Genomic DNA, 23,916 nt, shown 5'->3' with positions numbered 1-23,916 from the left:
TATATCAATAACTGGACAAACCTTACACATTTATCTATACAGTACATGTAAGCAATCCGCTAATTGTGCAAGCATAATCGTGCACATCAATTCAAATAACAAATCAATCCAGGCTAGGTGTAAATAACGAGCTCGGCACTATCATGCAAAGCATAGTCCCAAATCGCAACAACCCAAATGGTGCTCCTATTTTATTTCTGGGTTGGACATAAGCCAGAAGTAGTTGTAAACTTATACTGTCCTGAAAAAGTGAAAAATAGACGTCCTTTAGGCTAAGGGCATAACCACAAAATACAATACCATGTGCTGGAGCTCATTGGCGTGAAGCCACTGGTGCCAGGAACAAACAAACTAATTAAAATTTGTTGACAACTATTTTCATAATCTATTATAGATTAGTTGTTTGTAGCTCTAGTTCTCTTTTCCATTTAAATTTGCCCATCTTGTAGTTTGTGTGGTGGTTTTTTTTTTTTTTTCTGTGTGTTTCTTCTGTTTTCTTAATTGTTGCTTGCCCCTTAGTTCTGCACTCCAATTGCGTCTGCCTGGTTAGTTAAGGATGGAAAAGTCATCCCAATCAGTCTTTTTGATGACACCAGTTATACATCAGATGATGAAATTCTAGAAGATGAGGAAGATATTGTAGAAGCTGCTAGAGGAGCTACAGAATCCAGCTTTTATTTGGGTAAGTCCTGGAGAGTGTTCCTGCAAATCCATATTTTCTAGAATCAAAAGATCACAAGGTGTTAGTTTTTAGGAATTTGTAAAACAATTATTAGCCTTACTTAGGGCAGGGATAAAGCTTTACAATATTTTTGTAACAATTAATAAGATGCAGTAAATGATTTTTGTTTTCTGAAAGATTTATGTTCATTTAATTTACTTAACTTCATAGGGATGTTCCGTGGGCAGCTGTATCTGCAGTCCTCTGTAAGAATTTCCGAGAAGTTCCCCGTTAACCCAACAGCTTTAGATACCAGGAATGACAATAGCATTATATCGCTGCCTCGAATTAAATGGAAGCCGTTAATTCGTAAGTATAGTTATAGATAGAGATATTAAAGTATACTATCTGGAATCTGAGTGAAGTGTGTGTGGGTGGGGTTTTTTTCTAAACAAAAAAAAACTTTTTTTTTTTTTTTTTTTTATTGGCAGGAATTCTACTATAAAATTCTGGTGCGATTAGTAAATAGGTAGAATTAGAACGAGTCTGTATGACACATGGAGTCATGAGCCAGGTTCCATCCGGAATTAAAGTAATCTAATGGGTTTGCCTTGAGTAGTGTTGGTCCTGGAGGTTATGATTTGGGCTATTTTAAAGTTTTAAAGGGAATTTTAAACACTAGATACATTTCACACACCTACTTCTTATGGGTGCCAGAGTTTTGGAACCTAGGTTTCACTGCAGGTATCTGAAAGAGTTGCTGCAATTCAAAGCTCAGTAAGATTTTAAAAATGAGGTAGTTTGCAATTGCCAACTAAAGACTAAACATTGTGAGTTAAAGGCACGTTTAATCAAACTATTGAGGTTATTACCTGCCTCCCTCTAGCCATGTGTGTCACCCTGTTGAAATCTAGCTTTCCCTGCATGAGTGCTGTTGTGTCTGTATATGTGCAACTCTCCTTCAGATATCGAAGGTAAAACCTAGGTTCTGAAAATGGTGTTATGCAAAATTAGGGGGAGGTGCATGTAATGTCTATTCAAGAAGCACATTCAAATTGGCTAAGTCTGCAAAAAAAGAGTACACCTGCTCATCACATCCTTACTTTTTATATACAAATACTCAAGTACTGTTACTTTTCATTATGGGTGGTGGTTCAGTAAGCAAAGCCTTTTTCAGTTGCAAGAATAAACATAAACAAGAAATTTCTTTAATATGCTGCTAGTATACAAAGTCATTGGGAACATGTTAAGGACAGTACACTGTCCTTTTTTTAAATGGAGGCATATGGCATACTGAATTTTAAAAACACACGTCTTGTTCTTTAATACTGTATACACTTTATTTAAATAAAAAAAATATGGTGCTTTATTTCCAGACTCTCCTTCAAGGACACCTGTGCTGGTTGGGTCGGATGAGTTTGATAAATGCCTTAGTAATGACAAGTTTTCTCATGAAGAGTATAGCAATGGAGCACTTTCAGTTCTGCAGTATCCATATGGTAAGTGATCTCATGGAGTAGGTTGAGCACATGTAAACTTTACAGTTCACTTTGCCACATAAATAAAACTAATCCTGCATCTTTTCCACCTTATAAATATAAGCTCTCTTCTCAGCCTAAATGAAATTTGTAAATTGCTTTCCTCTGTCATTATTCAAAAAATGTATATGAAGGTCATTTTATGACTGTTACCTGCTTCTAACTTATGCTCAGAGGTGAGGTTGGCCATCTGCCCAATGCAGAGTACTTGATAAAGGTTTCTTACTAAGAATGTGCACAGACCTTAGTCATTACTATAGTGCGTAAGTGCATTGACATCACTAACTCTAAAGATGCTATTGGCATGCCCAGGAAAAATATTAACTCTACAAAACTTCTTACCAAACCTGACTGACAACTTTGTCGAAGTACCGCACCTTGAAATTGTCCCCCATATAGGTTTAAAGCATGAAGGCGGTGCATCAACATAACTTAGATGATTTTAGCTTTCTATTTCCCAGTTATCTGCTGTAAAATTTACAGCAATATATTCAGTATTTTATTCCCTTCCATTCTAGAACCATGTGCTTTTTTCTCCAACATAGGTGTGTCCGGTCCACGGCGTCATCCTTACTTGTGGGATATTCTCTTACCCAACAGGAAATGGCAAAGAGTCCCAGCAAAGCTGGTCACATGATCCCTCCTAGGCTCCGCCCACCCCAGTCATTCTTTTTGCCGTTGCACAGGCAACATCTCCACGGAGATGGTTAAGAGTTTTTTGGTGTTTAAATGTAGTTTTTATTCTTCAATCAAGTGTTTGTTATTTTAAAATAGTGCTGGTATGTACCATTTACTCTGAAACAGAAAAAAGATGAAGATTTCTGTTTGTAAGAGGAAGATGATTTTAGCAGAAGTTACTAAAATTGATTGCCGTTTCCACACAGGACTGTTGAGATGAAGTAACTTCAGTTGGGGGAAACAGTTGGCAGACTTTTCTGCTTAAGGTATGACTGGCCATATTTCTAACAAGACTATGTAATGCTGGAAGGCTGTCATTTCCCCTTATGGGGACCGGTAAGCCATTTTCTTAGTTAAATAAAAGAATAAAGGGCTTCATAAGGGCTTAAAAGACTGGTAGACATTTTTCTGGGCTAAAACGATTGCTTTGCTAGGCATATTTTGCAGATTCTAACTATTAATGGTTATTATAATCTTGGGGATTGTTTAGAAAAACGTCCGGCACTGTGTTGGACACCTTTTTCAGATGGGGGCCTTTTCTAGTTATAGACAGAGCCTCATTTTCGCGCCACTAATGCGCAGTTGTTTTTGGAGAGCAAGGCATGCAGATGCATGTGTGAGGAGCTAAGAATCACTGAAAAAGCTTATAGAAGGCATCATTTGGTATCGTATTCCCCTCTGGGCTTGGTTGGGTCTCAGCAAAGCATATAGCTGGGACTGTATAGGGGTTAAATGTAAAAACGGCTCAGGTTCCGTTAATTTAAGGGTTAAAGCTCTGAAATTTGGTGTGCAATACTTTTAATGCTTTAAGACACTGTGGTGAAATTTTGGTGAATTTTGAACAATTCCTTCATACTTTTTCACATATTCAGTAATAAAGTGTTTTCAGTTTGAAATTTAAAGTGACAGTAACGGTTTTATTTTAAAACTTTTTTTGTGCTTTGTTGACAAGTTTAAGCCTGTTTAACATGTCTGTACCATCAGATAAGCTATGTTCTATATGTATGAAAGCCAAGGTGTCTCCCCATTTAAATTTATGTGATAATTGTGCCATAGCGTCCAAACAAAGTAGGGACAGCAATGCCACAGATAATGATATTGCCCAAGATGATTCCTCAAATGAGGGGAGTAAACATGATACTACATCATCCCCTTCTGTGTCTACACCAGTTTTGCCCACACAAGAGGCCCCTAGTACATCTAGTGCGCCAATTCTTATTACCATGCAACAATTAACGGCTGTAATGGATAACTCTATAGCAAACATTTTATCCAAAATGCCTACTTATCAGAGAAAGCGCGATTGCTCTGTTTTAAACACTGAAGAGCAAGAGGACGCTGATGATAACTGTTCTGACATACCCTCACACCAATCTGAAGGGGCCATGAGGGAGGTTTTGTCTGAGGGAGAAATTTCAGGAAAAATTTCTCAACAAGCTGAACCTGATGTTGTGACATTTAAATTTAAATTAGAACATCTCCGCGCACTGCTTAAGGAGGTGTTATCTACTCTGGATGATTGTGACAATTTGGTCATTCCAGAGAAATTATGTAAGATGGACAAGTTCCTAGAGGTTCCGGTGCCCCCCGACGCTTTTCCTATACCCAAGCGGGTGGCGGACATAGTAAATAAAGAGTGGGAAAGGCCCGGCATACCTTTTGTCCCCCCCCCCTATATTTAAGAAATTATTTCCTATAGTCGACCCCAGAAAGGACTTATGGCAGACAGTCCCCAAGGTCGAGGGGGCGGTTTCTACTCTAAACAAACGCACTACTATTCCTATCGAAGATAGTTGTGCTTTCAAAGATCCTATGGATAAAAAATTAGAGGGTTTGCTTAAAAAGATTTTTGTTCAGCAAGGTTACCTTCTACAACCAATTTCATGCATTGTTCCTGTCACTACGGCAGCGTGTTTCTGGTTCGAGGAACTAGAAAAGTCGCTCAATAAAGAATCTTCGTATGAGGAGGTTATGGACAGAGTTCAAGCACTTAAATTGTCTAACTCTTTTATTTTAGATGCCGCTTTGCAATTAGCTAGATTAGCGGCGAAAAATTCAGGGTTTGCTATCGTGGCGCGCAGAGCGCTTTGGCTAAAGTCTTGGTCAGCGGATGTGTCTTCCAAGACAAAATTGCTTAACATCCCTTTCAAGGTTAAAACATTATTTGGACCTGATTTGAAAGAGATTATTTCAGACATCACTGGGGGAAAGGGCCACGCCCTCCCACAGGATAGGTCTTTTAAGGCTAAAAATAAGCCTAATTTTCGTCCCTTTCGCAGAAACGGACCAGCCTCTAATTCTACATCCTCTAAGCAAGAGGGTAATACTTCACAACCCAAACCAGCCTGGAGACCAATGCAAGGCTGGAACAAGGGTAAGCAGGCCAAGAAGCCTACCACTGCTACCAAAACAGCATGAAGGGATGGCCCCCGATCCGGGACCGGATCTGGTGGGGGGCAGACTTTCTCTCTTTGCTCAGGCTTGGGCAAGAGATGTTCAGGATCCTTGGGCGCTAGAAATAGTTTCTCAAGGTTATCTCCTGGAATTCAAGGAACTACCCCCAAGGGGAAGGTTCCACAGGTCTCAATTATCTTCAAACCAAATAAAACAGGCATTCTTACATTGTGTAGAAGACCTGTTAAAGATGGGAGTGATTCATCCAGTTCCAATAAGAGAACAAGGGATGGGTTTTTATTCCAACCTGTTCATAGTTCCCAAAAAAGAGGGAACATTCAGACCAATTTTGGATCTCAAGATCCTAAACAAATTTCTCAAGGTTCCATCGTTCAAAATGGAAACTATTCGAACGATCCTACCTACTATCCAGGAAAATCAATTTATGACTACCGTGGATTTAAAGGATGCGTACCTACATATTCCTATCCACAAGGAACATCATCAGTTCCTAAGGTTCGCTTTTCTGGACAAGCATTACCAGTTTGTGGCACTTCCATTCGGATTAGCCACTGCTCCAAGGATTTTCACAAAGGTACTAGGGTCCCTTCTAGCGGTTCTAAGACCAAGGGGCATTGCAGTAGTACCTTACTTGGACGACATCCTGATTCAAGCGTCGTCTCTGTCAAAAGCAAAGGCTCATACGGACATCGTCCTAGCCTTTCTCAGATCTCACGGATGGAAGGTGAACAAAGAAAAAAGTTCTCTGTCCCCGTCAACAAGAGTTCCCTTCTTGGGAACAATAATAGATTCCTTAGAAATGAGGATTTTTCTGACAGAGGTCAGAAAATCAAAAATTCTAAGCTCTTGTCAAGTACTTCATTCTGTTCTTCGTCCTTCCATAGCGCAGTGCATGGAAGTAATAGGATTGATGGTTGCAGCAATGGACATAGTTCCTTTTGCACGAATTCATCTAAGACCATTACAACTGTGCATGCTCAGACAGTGGAATGGGGATTATACAGACTTGTCTCCGACGATTCAAGTAGATCAAAAGACCAGAGATTCACTCCGTTGGTGGCTGACCCTGGACAATCTGTCACAGGGAATGAGCTTCCGCAGACCAGAGTGGGTCATTGTCACGACCGACGCCAGCCTGGTGGGCTGGGGCGCGGTCTGGGAACCCCTGAAAGCTCAGGGTCTATGGTCTCGGGAAGAATCTCTTCTCCCGATAAACATTCTGGAACTGAGAGCGATATTCAATGCTCTCAAAGCTTGGCCTCAACTAGCAAAGGCCAAATTCATAAGGTTTCAATCAGACAACATGACGACTGTTGCATATATCAATCATCAGGGGGGAACAAGGAGTTCCCTGGAGATGGAAGAAGTGACCAAAATAATTCAATGGGCGGAGGATCACTCCTGCCACTTGTCTGCAATCCACATCCCAGGAGTGGAAAATTGGGAAGCGGATTTTCTGAGTCGTCAGACATTCCATCCGGGGGAGTGGGAACTCCATCCGGAGATCTTTGCCCAAATAACTCAATTATGGGGCATTCCAGACATGGATCTAATGGCGTCTCATCAGAACTTCAAGGTTCCTTGCTACGGGTCCAGATCCAGGGATCCCAAGGCGACTCTAGTAGATGCACTAGTAGCACCTTGGACCTTCAACCTAGCTTATGTATTCCCACCGTTTCCTCTCATTCCCAGGCTGGTAGCCAGGATCAATCAGGAGAGGGCTTCGGTGATCTTGATAGCTCCTGCGTGGCCACGCAGGACTTGGTATGCAGACCTGGTGAATATGTCATCTGCTCCACCATGGAAGCTACCTTTGAGACAGGACCTTCTTGTTCAAGGTCCATTCGAACATCCGAATCTGGTTTCCCTCCAACTGACGGCTTGGAGATTGAACGCTTGATTTTATCAAAGCGTGGGTTTTCAGATTCTGTAATAAATACTCTGATTCAGGCTAGAAAGCCTGTAACTAGAAAAATTTACCATAAAATATGGAAAAAATATCTGTTGGTGTGAATCTAAAGGATTCCCATGGAACAAGATAAAAATTCCTAAGATTCTATCCTTTCTACAAGAAGGTTTGGAGAAAGGATTATCTGCAAGTTCTCTAAAGGGACAGATCTCTGCTTTATCTGTCTTACTTCACAAAAGGCTGGCAGCTGTGCCAGATGTTCAAGCATTTGTTCAGGCTCTGATTAGAATCAAGCCTGTTTACACACCTTTGACTCCTCCCTGGAGTCTAAATCTAGTTCTTTCAGTTCTTCAAGGGGTTCCGTTTGAACCCTTACATTCCGTAGATATTAAGTTATTATCTTGGAAGGTTTTGTTTTTGGTTGCAATTTCTTCTGCTAGAAGAGTTTCAGAGTTATCTGCTCTGCAGTGTTCTCCGCCCTATCTGGTGTTCCATGCAGATAAGGTGGTTTTGCGTACTAAGCTTGGTTTTCTTCCGAAAGTTGTTTCCAACAAAAATATTAACCAGGAGATAGTTGTACCTTCTTTGTGTCCGAATCCAGTTTCAAAGAAGGAACGTTTGTTACACAATTTGGACGTAGTCCGTGCTCTAAAATTCTATTTAGAGGCTACTAAAGATTTCAGACAAACATCTTCCTTGTTTGTTGTTTATTCTGGTAAAAGGAGAGGTCAAAAAGCGACTTCTACCTCTCTTTCCTTTTGGCTTAAAAGCATTATCCGATTGGCTTATGAGACTGCCGGACGGCAGCCTCCTGAAAGAATCACAGCTCACTCCACTAGGGCTGTGGCTTCCACATGGGCCTTCAAGAACGAGGCTTCTGTTGACCAGATATGTAAGGCAGCGACTTGGTCTTCCCTGCACACTTTTGCCAAATTTTACAAATTTGATACTTTTGCTTCTTCGGAGGCTATTTTTGGGAGAAAGGTTTTGCAAGCTGTGGTGCCTTCCGTTTAGGTGACCTGATTTGCTCCCTCCCTTCATCCGTGTCCTAAAGCTTTGGTATTGGTTCCCACAAGTAAGGATGACGCCGTGGACCAGACACACCTATGTTGGAGAAAACAGAATTTATGCTTACCTGATAAATTACTTTCTCCAACGGTGTGTCCGGTCCACGGCCCGCCCTGGTTTTTTTAATCAGGTCTGATTAATTATTTTCTCTAACTACAGTCACCACGGTATCATATGATTTCTCCTATATATATATTTCCTCCTGTCCGTCGGTCGAATGACTGGGGTGGGCGGAGCCTAGGAGGGATCATGTGACCAGCTTTGCTGGGACTCTTTGCCATTTCCTGTTGGGGAAGAGAATATCCCACAAGTAAGGATGACACCGTTGGAGAAAGTAATTTATCAGGTAAGCATAAATTCTGTTTTCTTTTTTTCCTCTTGTGCAAAATCTTTTATTTTGACCATTTAGTAGTTAATTTTTACAATCCTGATTAATTTTATTTATAAAAAAGAATGTTTTCTCTTCAGAAAACAAACTTTTTCAAAATTTAAAGAGAAAAAAAAGCCATCCTATCTCCGTGACTACTTGAGTCCAGCACAATGTAACAGCGCATAGAAGTGTATCCTGGGAGGCACTGATACGCAGCATCTTAAAATAAGCAATCCTAGACCAGCTAGATGTGTAAATATTCAGGATTAGTTCGTCTGACATGACTGCAACATTCGTGTTTACTGTGTTGGATCTATTAGGAAAAATGTATAACACCAGTATCTGAGCAAATTGCAATTTTTTTTTTTATATTTTTTTTTCCTTTCTAAATCTGGCACCTGAAAAAGCAGAATGCTGCAGACTGCGGCCATTTTTTTGGGATTCTTTTAACTAACTAAAATTAATCCTGAATATTTGCAAATGTCTAAAGAGCTGCCTCATGCATAAAAAAACAAAGTGAAACTGGGCCACCATATGTTGAAGTTTGCACTGTTCCATACCCTAACTCCTACACAGAAGGGAGCTATAGTCCACCGACTATGTGCACGTTTCCTACAACTTCTCCAGGATGGAGAAATGTTTTTAAATCTGTGTAGTAAGAAATACCATCTTGTTAAATCTTTGTATTTAGTTTGTTAAAGCAACAGATGTTGAAGATTTTAAGTAATATTCCCCCTTACTGGTGCACTGCAGTCTTCCTCATTTTTCTACAGAAAACTGCTCAAAATGACATCCGCAATACCCCAGTAGGGGCATAGTTGGCATCTGGGTCTGTAACTTCTTTAAAAAAACAAAAACAAAAAAAAAAAAAAAAATTCACCTGCTTCTGTTTACTCACTTTTAGTATGCTAGTACAGCTCCTCTCTGTCCTCCCCTTCTCCTCCAGAAGTGAAAGTGTTATCTGGGTGGGGGGAGACTTTATATTAAAGTGAATGTAAATGTGAGCGTACTCAGTCGTCATTGGATAGAATTAAAAAAATGAGCTAGACTTTAATTCATGAAATCCGGTGATGTTTACATTTTAATGCTGCAAAAATAGTTGCCATTCCTTCCCCCGCCATAGTCCTCAGTTGATTGACAGATGACGAATCTGCAATCAACTAATTGTTGTCCCCCCAGGGCCGTGACGTTCATGCAAAGGGGCTGAATGCTGGGGGGGGAACCGCAATTAGTTGATTGCAGATTTGTCATCTGTCAACTGAGGACTATAGCAAGCGGAGGAACGGCGGTTATCGTTGAGGCATTAAAATGTAAAAATCTAAGAATATCTGTATAAATTATCGATTTCATGAATTAAAGTCTACTATTTTTCTTTCTTTTTTAAAATTATATCCTAATGCTTGAGCGAGAGTGCTCAAGTTTACCTTCACTTTAATGCCCATGCTTTTGGAATGTGATGTCGTTTTTTTAGTTTTGATGGTCAGGTGTCTACATACTTTTAGCCATCTAGTTTATATTTTAGTAGAATTCCTCACATTTAAAAAACAAAACAATATTTTGTGATTATAAAAAACTTTAAACTTGTACTTCTATTTAGTTTTGTTCTTTTTGGTATCCTTTCTGGAATTATACACCATGATTAAACTTTCTACCTAGGTAGGCTCAGGAGCTGCTGATTGGAGGTTGTACATATATGCCTCAAGTTGTTGGTTCGCCCAATGCGTTTCCTCCCAGTAGGGCATTGCTGCTTCAACAAAGGATACCAAGAGAATGAAGCAAGATGGAAAGCTGTTTAAAATTGTATTCTCCATCTGAATCCTGAAAAAAAATAATTTGCGTTTCATGTCGCTTTAAGTCTTGCTGTATATCACAAAATTGAAAACCAATTTTCAGAGCAGCTACAGTGGTTGCAATCTCTTCAACCCATTTCCTTGTTTTGATGGTCTGACAGTTTGCATGTTTTAAAAATATTTTAATTGTTTTTTTTTTTTTTTTTTTTTTCACCTTGTCTTCTTACTTGTGTTAACTTTACCGGATACTGAGAAGTGTGGAGATCCAATAGCCAGACTTTTAGACAAGTCTAAAAAAACCTTTCATGATTTAAATAGGGAATGTAATTTTACACAACTTTCCAATTTACTTTTATCACCAATTTTGCTTTGTTCTCTTGGTATTCTTAGTTGAAAGCTAAACCTAGGAGGTTCATATGCTAATTTATTAGACCTTGAAGACTGCCACTAATCTGAATGCATTTTGACCACTAGAGGGCATTAGTTCATGTGTTAGTAGGGACGCTCTGTCGTGTGTTTTTTTTTTAAAATTTTTTATTGCAGTAGTGTAAAGGAGTGTAGTTTCCTAATTAAACTTTAATAATAATTTTGTAATTTGATCTAACCGCTGGGAATTACGGCTGACAATTTGTGTCGCCACACTTGGCAGTATTAGTATTTAATTTACTTTAAGTCAACACTAGCATTTATATCCTGTAATTTGATCTAACCACTGGGAATTACGGCTGAAGATTCGTGTCGCCGTACTTAGCTTGAAGTAAAGTAATACACTCCTAACACTTGATTTTATATCCTGTTGTGGGGTCGCTTTATAACAGATATAGCCCTTATGGGAGTGGATAGATTATCAGCATACCATTCAATGTTATACCTCAGCAATCTATAGCTGACAGCCCGGTGTAACTGTATAATATAGCTACACGTCCTAACAATAATTTCATCATTACCTGCCCCCTGGTTTGATCCTGCCGGTTGATAAGGTTACACAATAGTGGAGGACGTTATTTGTAATATCTATACCAGTGTGTCTATGTGAGATACAATTTGATCTCACCCTCTCTTAACTATTTATTAAAGCTTAATAGCACGGAAGCTGTTGGTACTTTTAAGAACAATTCCTAATCCAGGTAGAAGGTGGCAATATGACCGTAATTTAAAACCAACAGCCACTCCATTTCATTTTTCAAGTAATGTTGAGTACAATTTGAGTGGTAATGCTGCTTTCTATTTGCGGTGGAAAATCTCAGCCTACTACCCAAGTATATGCACCAAACGGTAATAAACACACAGAGTTTGAGATTCATACTAATTTGTATATGTGAAAACACAATCCGATTTTACATCCTCCCATATTGACCATTTAAATTGTTGATACTCAAAGTGCAATTTTTAATTTCTTAAGAAAGGTAACAAATAAGGCCTTAACTTATAACCAACAGCCACTCTATTTCATTTCTTATGTGATAAGTACACTTTTCAAGCGATAATGCTACTGTGTTGATAGTAGAAAAGCACAGTTAATTACCTAAGTGTGTGCACAAAATGAGCAACACTCACATAGAGTTCAAGACTTACTATCCTCCTAAGTAACAAGTATGTCGGCTCATCCTACATGGAAGGGTGAAATGCCCCCAGTTTTATAACCAACTTAAGTTGAAAATTGGATACAATTCTATTTACCAACCTTTGTTCACCTCTTACTATGAATTGTATTTCTACACTACCCTGAATAAACGCACAAGGATATTTTATGAATTGATGCCTTAGGTGGTAAATGGGTTCCTGAGTGATAATAACTCTCATCCAATATCATTCCAATACGTCTAACTCCGGACCGATATCCTGATTTATCTTTGTACCTGTTCCAATTATTGGATTTTACATCACATATTAAATACTTTGTGTAGCACTGCAGTATTAATTGTATATTTCTTATTCAGTGAGCAAGCTCGTAATCTACCTAGGATTCAGCCACTATTACAGCTATAACACCTTTTCATCCACATATATAGGGGGCATTGTCAGCAGCTAGAATATTAACTTTATTGTACCTTTACGCTCTTGCGTGGCCCCCTTTTTTATTCATCCAGTCTTGATTTGGTACATCAATAAGTCCCATTTGAGGTTTAGGTCACTGAACATTTGATTGCAAGGGTATTCTATTTCCAAGAGGCATTACCCCATACTGGTGATCCACTCAAATTGTGTCCCCCTTGAACCTCACGGCTACTGTTCCCCTGTGGTGTTGAGTGCTATTTATGTGCATACTTTTCAAATGCTTGCATTTGAATCCTCTCCTGTTCTCTCTTTTGCACAGCACCGTGGTCTCCCCCCCCATCTCCAAACTTTATTAACAATCCATATCCCCCGGTATTTATTTATTTATTTTTTAAATTAATAGTGTTTCTGGACACTTTGAAATTGCTGCCAAGCTCTAATCACTGATGAAATCACAATCTGGGCTGCATCGGACGTCCAGTCACAAAAGGCTCACCAGTTGGATTCAACAGACTTTCAATGCTATTCAGCAGAGTGCCTAGATGCAGCCCAGATCATGGTCACTTTTTTACAGTTCCTGGTGCAGGAGGATATTTGCAGCTTAAATTGAAGGTCAATTTTCAGCAATGAGTGCCCGGTTTTTAAAAACAGGGGCACTTTCATTGATGATGATTTACATTGCACCGGATTTGTAGAAATACTTACCTTTTTGCTTCTGCAAAGCCGGATTGATCCCCTCCCCTCCCTTCTTCCTGCTGTACAACCGCAGCAATGACTAAACCGGCTTCCTCCAATCACAGCCGGGCATCACTGGGGTGCAAGCCTTGATTGGAGGAAGCTGGTTTTGTCATTTCTGACGTCGGTACAGAGGAACTGAGGCTGGGATCGCCGATCCGGGTTTGCAGAAGTAAAAGATAAGTATTTCTACAAATCCGGTGCAATGTAAATTTTCATCAATGAAAGTGCCCCTGTTTTTAAAAACCGGGCACTCATTGCTGAAAATTGACCTTCACTTTAATCTAAGATAAGACTTAATTTAAGATGACTGTCCCTTTTAAGCCTCATTCACCATATGTTTTAGACAGATCTAGCAGGGCAGTTTTTGTTTTTTCCAATGCCTTTCCAGAAGGCAGAAAAAAATCTTCTAAATCTAGGAAAATCTTTCAAGAATGTTGTGTTTTTTTTGTTTTTTTAGGCGCAACTGGATCATTGACTTGGTTTAAAAAAAAAAAATAATAATCGTCTTTGCGTCTTTGGGCTTAATCTTAAAGGGACAGTCTAGGCCAAAATAAACTTTCATGATTCAGATAGAGCATGTCATTTTAAACAATTTTCCAATTTACTTTTATCACCAATTTTGCTTTGTTCTCTTGGTATGCTTAGTTGAAAGCTTAACCTAGGAGGTTCATATGCTAATTCCTTAGACCTTGAAGCCCACCTCTTTCAGATTGCATTTTAACAGTTTTTCACCACTAGAGGGTGTTAGTTCACATATTTTATATAGATAACACTGTGCTCGTGAAGTAATTTGGGAGCAGGCACTGATTGGCTAGACTGCAAGTCGGTCAAAAGAACTGAAAAAAGGGGCAGTTTGCAGAGGCTTAGATACAAGTTAATCACAGAGGTTAAAATTATATTATAACTGTGTTGGTTATGCAAAACTAGGGAATGGGTAATAAAGGGATTATCTATCTTTTAAAACCATAACAATTCTGGTGTAGACTGTCCCTTTAATGCAGAGCCCCATGTTTGCACTGTAACAAATCAGTTGTTTGGGCACTATACATTTTATCGGTAGAAATGCTTTAATATGTGGGATGGTTTAGGCACCAACGTAGAAGTAGTGTATTAACATAGTAAACATTGATTTTAATCCTAATTTCAATATTAAGGCATTGTTTAAGATTCTTATACAAAATAGGATCACTTTGTAAACCAGTTCCCTATCGTTATAGCTACTTTTACTGTTTTTAATAAAACCGGTTTTCTGTTGAAATGCATTAAACCCTGTGATTGAAAACTGGATTTCAGTGTTTGACTAAAGCTGTAATTTTTTAAATATAAACCCTGTAAGTAATTGAAGGAGAAAGGAAAGGGGTGGAGCAAAACAGAAGCTGGGCTACTAATACATGGGAGTTAAATGAGTTTTTTTTTTTTTTTTTTTTTTGTGGGAGATCTATCACATCTGCTAAGCCAGTGGCAAGAGGTCTATATGTGCAGCCACCAATCAGCTTCCAGTAGTGCATTGCTGCTACTGAGTCTACCTAGGTTCGCTTTTACCAAGAGTAAAGCAAGTTAGATAATAGAAGTAAACTGGAATGTTGTTTAAATTGTGTGCCCTATCTAAATCCTAAGTTTAATTTTGACACTTTATAGGGCTCAATTTATCAAGAAAGGGCAGACAGGTGTGTACATATTCGCCCCTGTCAGCGCCCGCTCTCCTCTGGCGGGCAGCAATCCGCTGCTGAAATTTAACATTGCCTGCGAGCACTTTTTTGCATTGGCATGCAGTTGCGCACAGGCAGGCGCTGTCAATCTCTCCAGTCGGTGAAGACCGAGGAGATTGAAATTCACCACCTAAGAAGTGAAGATGGTAGGGAAGCTTTTGGTACTCTCTAGAAGAGGGTAGTTATGTGCTGTCAACAATTTATAAGCTAAAGGCTGTCTGTAGAGGGTAGTAATCAGATTCAAATGGCATAATGCTCTTTGAATGTTTAGATTATCTATGTGACACTCGCTCTACTACTCCTAGCCGTTCAAAAAATATAGGTTTTAATTAAAAAGAATAGATCAGCAGATTTTATTCTAAAAAATATCCTAAGAAAACCTACTGTTAAATAAATAAAAAATAAATTAAAAAATTGTGCAGTTTTAAAATGGTTAGACACCTTTGACTACGGTTTTTATTATTTTAAACAACTTTCCAATTTTACTTCTGTTCTCAAATGCTTTGTTCTCTTGGGTATCCTTTTTTTTTTCCATTTTTTATTGAAGAGTAAAACTAGGTAGGTTCAGGAATGTACCTGAGCCTAACTAGTTTATCTCTCATAAAAGAATACCGCATTTTGATTACAGAAGTCAATTGGAAAGTTGTTTAACATTTCATGCTCATAAAAAGTTTGATTTTGACTTTACTGTCCCTTTAATGCAACTTCTCAGGTTGCCAATTCATATTACTAAATGGGTTTGTTTTTTCTTTTGTGGGGTTGAGACATGGCTACCAATAAACATATGCATATCAAACCATTTTAAGGAGTTTTTGAGGCATTGTCACTTTTAGACTCAATTAATAGCTTGGTAGAAAAGTAAGCAACTTTGTTATCTGTTGCACATTTTTGAAATGTTGCTTGAGAGATTTTGTGGCAGACAACAAGTTTGGTTTATGTCACTTATAATATATACCTTGTTCCTAGCAATGCTTAGAGGAATGCCCAACCCTGATCAGCAAAGAGCTCAAAGACCCATTGTAGCACCTATCGGCTCAGCTGGACATCGTATGCACCATACTCCAGCACTAACTACTGGTACAAGCGTGTCCTGTGTGCCCCTGTCACCCCCATACCTTCACTCACTCATTCACTCACTAGCAGCAATGTGTTGTCTTCTCTGATACTCCTCACTGTACGGCATATACCCCTGCACAAGGCATTTCATATTTCCATTCTCATTCTGAAACCCTTGTAGAAAGTAAGCTAAAGCAGTTCTTTCTATAAAATTCTACATGCATTTCCTTGGTTTAAGCTTATTTGTGTTACGCAGATGTCATACCCTAAATGTATAAAACCACAGTACCTTTTTATTATAATAGCTGAAAATCGCTAATCAGTCTACCTTCTCATAGGTGTTCTTTAGATCAGTCAATTATTTTGCATGTTTAGGAAACCTTACTTCTAATACTTAAATAGCTGGTTTGCGGGAGGGGGGTGGTTCTGTGAGGTGTCAATTGGAATGCATTATAATTGTCCAATCTCATTCTGACAAAAGCTGGGAAATAGTATAGTTATGCATGCTCATCCTTCAGAGAACATTTTAACCTACTCCTAGGACATGCAAGAACATACATGTTAAAAGTACATTGTTTTTGCTGTGTCTTGTCTTTTGTTCTATGGCATCACTGGTAATTTTGTCAGCTTGTTTTTGAAAGCATAACAGCCTCCTGGGTGGACATCATGGATAAGTGTTATAGTTTAAAACCCCCCCAAAAAAAACAACCCACAAGGACAACATAGGCAGAAAATATATTGTGATATATAGATATATAGATCGATCAAAGGTGCGATTTCCATCTTGAGGTTAAAGATTATATACAACTTTTTGACCACATAGGATATAACAGCAGTTTCAGAAGCAAGCACAGAAATTGCTAGTGAAGTTTGTTGTGTGTTCTATTGCTAATCATCTGGCCTCTTTAAAGTGCTCATAAAATTACTTTCTTTTCTAAACTCTTGTTTTACAGATAATGGTTATTATCTACCCTACTATAAGAGAGAGCGAAGTAAGCGTGGCACTCAGATCACTGTCGGCATTTTGGAGAACCCAAATAAAAACATCCGTAAAAAAGATCCTGTTCTGCTGTTGCACTGGTGGAAGGAGATTGTAGGCACAATTTTGTTTTGTATCACTGCTACAACTTACATTGTTCGCAAGTTGTTCCAGCCAAATCCAAACAGTGCCAGGGTAAGAAATTTAAAAAAAGGTTGTTCTGTAGAAAATGGTGTAGTGTGCCTAAAAGATCGCATGAAGAAGCCAATGTTCAAACTTTTTATAATCTTCTATAGAATATTTTTTTTTTGTCTTCCCTCATTAGAAGAGGAAGGAGTCTGAGACGCAATGTCAGACTGACAGTAAATTTGACTCTCTTGATGGAGAATTAAAGGACAACTGGAATGATTACAAGAATTGTGGATATATATCAAGGTATGATGATCTTCAGTAAAAAAATGTAATCTGTGTTAAAAGACCAGCCACATGTCTGTCTCTTTTTTTTTTTTTTTTTTAATATAAGATTAGCCTTTTGTTGGTTCTAATGTAAAGCAGTGTTGGTTGTGAACTGATTGTCCTATTTTGTCTGTTTATTGTTTACATATTATAACAGGTATATGTCTATAGTTTGATATTCAATGAAATTCATTTTTTTGCCCCTTTTTATCTAAACTTGGAATTTTAGTAACCTCTGTGAGAATAGGGGGAAAGAAAAGGTGGCTAATGGTGTAAATAATGTTTTTATAGTTCATTTGGGAAAAGGGTTTAAAATGTTAGTTTTTGTTGGCTACCACAAATAAGGACCACAAATCGCACCAAGAGCCAGATTATATAAATAGGAACATTATCCAAAAGTAAAAATTGAGTAGTGCAGCGTTTCTCAACTTCAGCCCTTAATTACCCCTGACAGGCCAGATTCTCATGATACCTTAACTAGAGCACAGGTAAGATAATCAGCTGATAGGTGAGAGCAGGCTAGTAACCATGGTTACTAAACAGCGGATTTTTACCTGTGCTCTAGTTAAGATAGCATGAAAATCTGGCCTGTTAGGGGTACTTGAGGGCTCTAGTAGTGAATCTTACTTGCTCCTGGATTTCTTTTTTTCTTTTAAATTATGTACTATTTGAGTCGGGGGTAAATTTTTTTTTTTTTTTTTAATAATCTGATACACATAGTAATGGTATATAAATTTTTTTTTTTTTTTTTTTTTTTTTTTTTTTTTTTGAGGTTTATAGAATGGCGTACAAGCAAGAGCACAGAAAACAAAAGAAAATATCGTATTAACATAATATAAAACTAATAATGGAGGTTATCCTGAAATAAACGAGACCACTTTTGGGTCTCATATGAAACATATTTTTTTTTTTTTTTTTTTAAATAACATTTTTATTGAGAATTCGGTTCATTATATACATCAGAACATTGCCAAGAAGTAACAGAATATATAAAATATAAATGGTTATTAATGCATATTTATAACCTTGGGTGAGTTATGATAGAACCTAATTTCTTCTGTTATGTGTGATCAGTCCACGGGTCATCATTACTTCTGGGATATAACTCCTCCCCAACAGGAAATGCAAGAGGATTCACCCAGCAGAGCTGATATAGCTCCTCCCCTCTACGTCAGTCCCAGTCATTCTCTTGCACCCAACGACTAGATAGGATGTGTGAGAGGACTATGGTGATTATACTTAGTTTTTATGACTTCAATCAAAAGTTTGTTATTTTACAATAGCACCGGAGCGTGTTATTACTTCTCTGGCAGAGTTTGAAGAAGAATCTACCAGAGTTTTTTTACTATGATTTTAACCGGAGTAGTTAAGATCATATTGCTGTTCTCGGCCATCTGAGGGAGGTAAAGGCTTCAGATCAGGGGACAGCGGGCAGATGAATCTGCATTGAGGTATGTAGCAGTTTTTATTTTCTGAATGGAATTGATGAGAAAATCCTGCTATTCCGTTATAATGACATGTATGTATACACTTCAGTATTCTGGGAATGGTATTTCACCGGAACTACTCTGTTAAAGGTCACTAATCCTTTTAATAAATATTATCATGTTAAACGTTTTTGCTGGAATGTAGAATCGTTTACATTGCTGAGGTACTGAGTGAATATATGTTTGGGCATTATTTTCCACTTGGCAGTTGTCTGCTTTAAATTGTGACAGTTTCGTTTCTCCTCACTGCTGTGTGTGAGAGGGAGGGGCCGTTTTTGGCGCTCTTTTGCTACGCATCAAAAATTTTCAGTCAGCTACTATTATATTTCTTGCATGATCCGGTTCACTGACAGATCTCAGGGGTCTTCAAACTTCTTTGAAGGGAGGTACATTCTCTCAGCAGAGCTGTGAGAATTTTATATTGACTGTGAATAAAAACGTTACTCTATAATTTTTTATGTCAAATTTAGTTATTGTTATTTACTAATGGGAACAAACCTTTGCTAAAAGTTGGGTTATTTTAAAGTCGATGCTATAACTGTTTTTTCAGTTCATTATCTCAACTGTCATTTAATCGTTTAAGTACCTCTTTGAGGCACAGTACGTTTTTGCTAAAAAAGATTATAACCAGGTTGCAAGTTATTGCTAGTGTGTTAAACATGTCTGACTCAGAGGAAGATATCTGTCATTTGTTCCAATGCCAAGGTGAAGCCCAATAGAAATTTATGTACTAACTGTATTGATGCTACTTTAAATAAAAGTCAATCTGTACAATGTGAACAAATTTCACCAAACTGCGAGGGGAGAGTTATGCCGACTAACTCGCCTCACGCGGCAGTACCTGCATCTCCCGCCCGGGAGGTGCGTGATATTATGGCGCCTAATACATCTGGGCGGCCATTACAGATAACATTACATGATATGGCTACTGTTATGACTGAAGTTTTGTCTAAATTACCAGAACTAAGAGGCAAGCGTGATCACTCTGGGGTGAGAACAGAGTGCGCTGACAATACTAGGGCCATGTCTGATACTGCGTCACAGCTTGCAGAGCATGAGGACGGAGAGCTTCATTCTGTGGGTGACGGTTCTGATCCAAACAGATTGGATTCAGATATTTCAAATTTTAAATTTAAATTGGAGAACCTCCGTGTATTACTAGGGGAGGTCTTAGCGGCTCTCAATGATTGTAACACCGTTGCAATACCAGAGAAACTGTGTAGGTTGGATAAATACTTTGCGGTACCGGCGAGTACTGACGTTTTTCCTATACCTAAGAGATTAACTGAAATTGTTACTAAGGAGTGGGATAGACCCGGTGTGCCGTTCTCACCCCCTCCAATATTTAGAAAGATGTTTCCAATAGACGCCACCACTCGGGACTTATGGCAAACGGTCCCTAAGGTGGAGGGAGCAGTTTCTACTTTAGCTAAGCGTACCACTATCCCGGTGGAGGATAGCTGTGCTTTTTCAGATCCAATGGATAAAAAATTAGAGGGTTACCTTAAGAAAATGTTTGTTCAACAAGGTTTTATATTGCAACCCCTTGCATGTATCGCACCGATTACGGCTGCGGCAGCATTTTGGATTGAGTCTCTGGAAGAGAACCTTAGTTCATCTACGCTAGACGATATTATGGACAGGCTTAGAGTCCTTAAACTAGCTAATTCATTCATTTCGGAGGCCGTAGTACATTTAACCAAACTTACGGCTAAGAACTCTGGATTCGCCATACAGGCACGTAGAGCACTGTGGCTAAAATCCTGGTCAGCTGATGTTACTTCTAAGTCCAAATTACTTAATATACCTTTCAAGGGGCAGTCTTTATTTGGGCCCGGTTTGAAAGAAATTATCGCTGACATTACAGGAGGTAAGGGCCACGCCCTACCTCAAGACAAAGCCAAAGCTAAGGCTAGACAGTCTAATTTTCGTCCCTTTCGGAATTTCAAAACAGGAGCAGCGTCAACCTCCACTGCACCAAAACAGGAAGGAGCTGTTGCTCGTTACAGGCAAGGCTGGAAACCTAACCAGTCCTGGAATAAGGGCAAACAGGCCAGGAAACCTGCTGATGCCCCAAAGACAGCATGAATCGAGAGCCCCCGATCCGGGACCGGATCTAGTGGGGGGCAGACTTTCTCTCTTCGCCCAGGCCTGGGCAAGAGATGTTCAGGATCCCTGGGCGCTGGAGATCATATCTCAGGGATACCTTCTAGACTTCAAATTATCTCCACCAAAAGGGAGATTTCATCTGTCAAGGTTGTCAACAAACCAGATAAAGAAAGAAGCGTTTCTACGCTGTGTACAAGATCTGTTATTAATGGGAGTGATCCATCCAGTTCCACGGTCGGAACAAGGACAAGGGTTCTACTCAAACCTGTTTGTGGTTCCCAAAAAAGAGGGAACTTTCAGGCCAATCTTAGATTTAAAGATTCTAAACAAATTCCTAAGAGTTCCATCGTTCAAAATGGAAACTATTCGGACAATCTTACCTATGATCCAAAGGGGTCAGTACATGACCACAGTGGATTTAAAAGATGCTTACCTTCACATACCGATTCACAAAGATCATCAACGGTATCTACGGTTTGCCTTCCTAGACAGGCACTACCAGTTTGTAGCTCTTCCATTCGGATTGGCTACGGCCCCAAGAATCTTCACAAAGGTTCTGGGTGCCCTTCTAGCGGTACTAAGACCGCGAGGGATTTCGGTAGCTCCGTACCTAGACGACATTCTAATACAAGCTTCAAGCTTTCAAACTGCCAAGTCTCATACAGAGTTAGTTCTGGCATTTCTAAGGTCGCATGGATGGAAAGTGAACGAAAAGAAGAGTTCTCTTTTTCCTCTCACAAGAGTTCCATTCTTGGGGACTCTTATAGATTCTGTAGAAATGAAGATTTACCTGACAGAAGACAGGTTAACAAAGCTTCAAGATGCATGCCGTGTCCTTCATTCCATTCAACACCCGTCAGTAGCTCAATGCATGGAGGTGATCGGCTTAATGGTAGCGGCAATGGACATAGTACCTTTTGCACGCCTACACCTCAGACCGCTGCAATTGTGCATGCTAAGTCAGTGGAATGGGGATTACTCAGATTTGTCCCCTACCCTGAATCTGAATCAAGAGACCAGAAATTCTCTTCTATGGTGGCTTTATCGGCCACACCTGTCCAGGGGGATGCCATTCAGCAGGCCAGACTGGACAATCGTAACAACAGACGCCAGCCTGCTAGGTTGGGGCGCTGTCTGGAATTCTCTGAAGACTCAGGGATTATGGAATCAGGAGGAGAGTCTCCTTCCAATAAACATTCTGGAATTGAGGGCAGTTCTCAATGCCCTTCTGGCTTGGCCCCAATTAACAACTCAGGGGTTCATCAGGTTTCAGTCGGACAATATCACGACTGTAGCTTACATCAACCATCAGGGAGGGACAAGAAGCTCCCTAGCAATGATGGAAGTATCAAAGATAATTCGCTGGGCAGAGTCTCACTCTTGCCATCTGTCAGCAATCCACATCCCGGGAGTGGAGAACTGGGAGGCGGATTTCTTGAGTCGCCAGACTTTTCTTCCGGGAGAGTGGGAACTTCATCCGGAGATCTTTGCCCAAATACTTCGACGTTGGGGCAAACCAGAGATAGATCTCATGGCGTCTCGCCAGAACGCCAAACTTCCTCACTACGGGTCCAGATCCAGGGATCCGGGAGCGGTTCTGATAGATGCTTTGACAGCACCTTGGAACTTCGGGATGGCTTATGTGTTTCCACCCTTCCCGCTGCTTCCTCGATTGATTGCGAAAATCAAACAGGAGAGAGCATCAGTGATTCTAATAGCGCCTGCATGGCCACGCAGGACTTGGTATGCAGATCTAGTGGACATGTCATCCTGTCCACCTTGGTCTCTACCTCTAAGACAGGACCTTCTGATACAGGGTCCATTCAAACATCAAAATCTAACTTCTCTGAAACTGACTGCTTGGAAATTGAACGCTTGATTTTATCAAAGCGTGGTTTTTCTGAGTCGGTTATTGATACCCTGATCCAGGCTAGGAAGCCTGTTACCAGAAAGATTTACCATAAAATATGGCGCAAATACCTATACTGGTGCGAATCCAAACGTTACTCCTGGAGTAAGGTTAGGATTCCTAGGATATTGTCTTTTCTACAAGAAGGTTTAGAAAAGGGTTTATCGGCTAGTTCTTTAAAGGGACAGATTTCAGCTCTGTCCATCTTGTTACACAGGCGTCTGTCAGAAAATCCAGACGTCCAGGCCTTTTGTCAGGCTTTAGCTAGGATCAAGCCTGTGTTTAAAGCCGTTGCTCCGCCATGGAGTTTAAACTTAGTTCTTAACGTTTTACAAGGTGTTCCATTTGAACCCCTTCATTCCATTGATATAAAATTGTTATCTTGGAAAGTTCTGTTTTTAATGGCTATTTCCTCGGCTCGAAGAGTCTCTGAGTTATCAGCATTACATTGTGATTCTCCTTATCTGATTTTTCACTCAGATAAGGTAGTTCTACGTACTAAACCTGGGTTCTTACCTAAGGTAGTTACTAACAGGAATATCAATCAAGAGATTGTCGTTCCATCCTTGTGTCCAAATCCTTCTTCAAAGAAGGAACGTCTTCTACACAATCTGGATGTAGTTCGTGCCCTCAAGTTCTACTTACAGGCAACTAAAGATTTTCGCCAAACTTCTTCCCTGTTTGTCGTTTATTCTGGACAGAGGAGAGGTCAAAAAGCTTCTACTACCTCTCTCTCGTTTTGGCTTCGTAGCATAATACGTTTAGCCTATGAGACTGCTGGACAGCAGCCTCCTGAAAGAATTACAGCTCACTCCACTAGAGCTGTGGCTTCCACTTGGGCCTTTAAGAATGAGGCCTCTGTTGAACAGATTTGCAAGGCTGCAACTTGGTCTTCGCTTCATACTTTTTCCAAATTTTACAAATTTGACACTTTTGCTTCTTCGGAGGCTATTTTTGGGAGAAAGGTTCTTCAGGCAGTGGTTCCTTCTGTATAATGAGCCTGCCTATCCCTCCCGTCATCCGTGTACTTTTGCTTTGGTATTGGT

At 39.6% G+C, this 23,916-nt stretch overlaps 1 protein-coding gene across 2 annotated transcripts in view; it reads left to right on the top strand.

The window, feature by feature from the left end:
• EIF2AK3 (eukaryotic translation initiation factor 2 alpha kinase 3) overlaps window positions 1–23,916 on the top strand; it is an 82,805-nt gene that overhangs the window by 37,318 nt on the left and 21,571 nt on the right. The window contains exons 6-11 of one of the 2 annotated variants that reach the window (XM_053704288.1): window positions 520–682; window positions 893–1,030; window positions 2,038–2,160; window positions 15,841–15,951; window positions 16,884–17,104; window positions 17,235–17,344. In XM_053704288.1, coding sequence (XP_053560263.1) covers window positions 520–682; window positions 893–1,030; window positions 2,038–2,160; window positions 15,841–15,951; window positions 16,884–17,104; window positions 17,235–17,344 — 866 coding nt within the window. The remainder of the gene's footprint in view (window positions 1–519; window positions 683–892; window positions 1,031–2,037; window positions 2,161–15,840; window positions 15,952–16,883; window positions 17,105–17,234; window positions 17,345–23,916) is intronic. The other variant, XM_053704289.1, reaches the window with a different exon arrangement.

Source organism: Bombina bombina, chromosome 2, assembly GCF_027579735.1.
Source record: "Bombina bombina isolate aBomBom1 chromosome 2, aBomBom1.pri, whole genome shotgun sequence".
In the NCBI taxonomy this organism is placed as follows: domain Eukaryota; kingdom Metazoa; phylum Chordata; class Amphibia; order Anura; family Bombinatoridae; genus Bombina; species Bombina bombina.
This window is presented reverse-complemented; position numbering and strand designations above follow the sequence as displayed.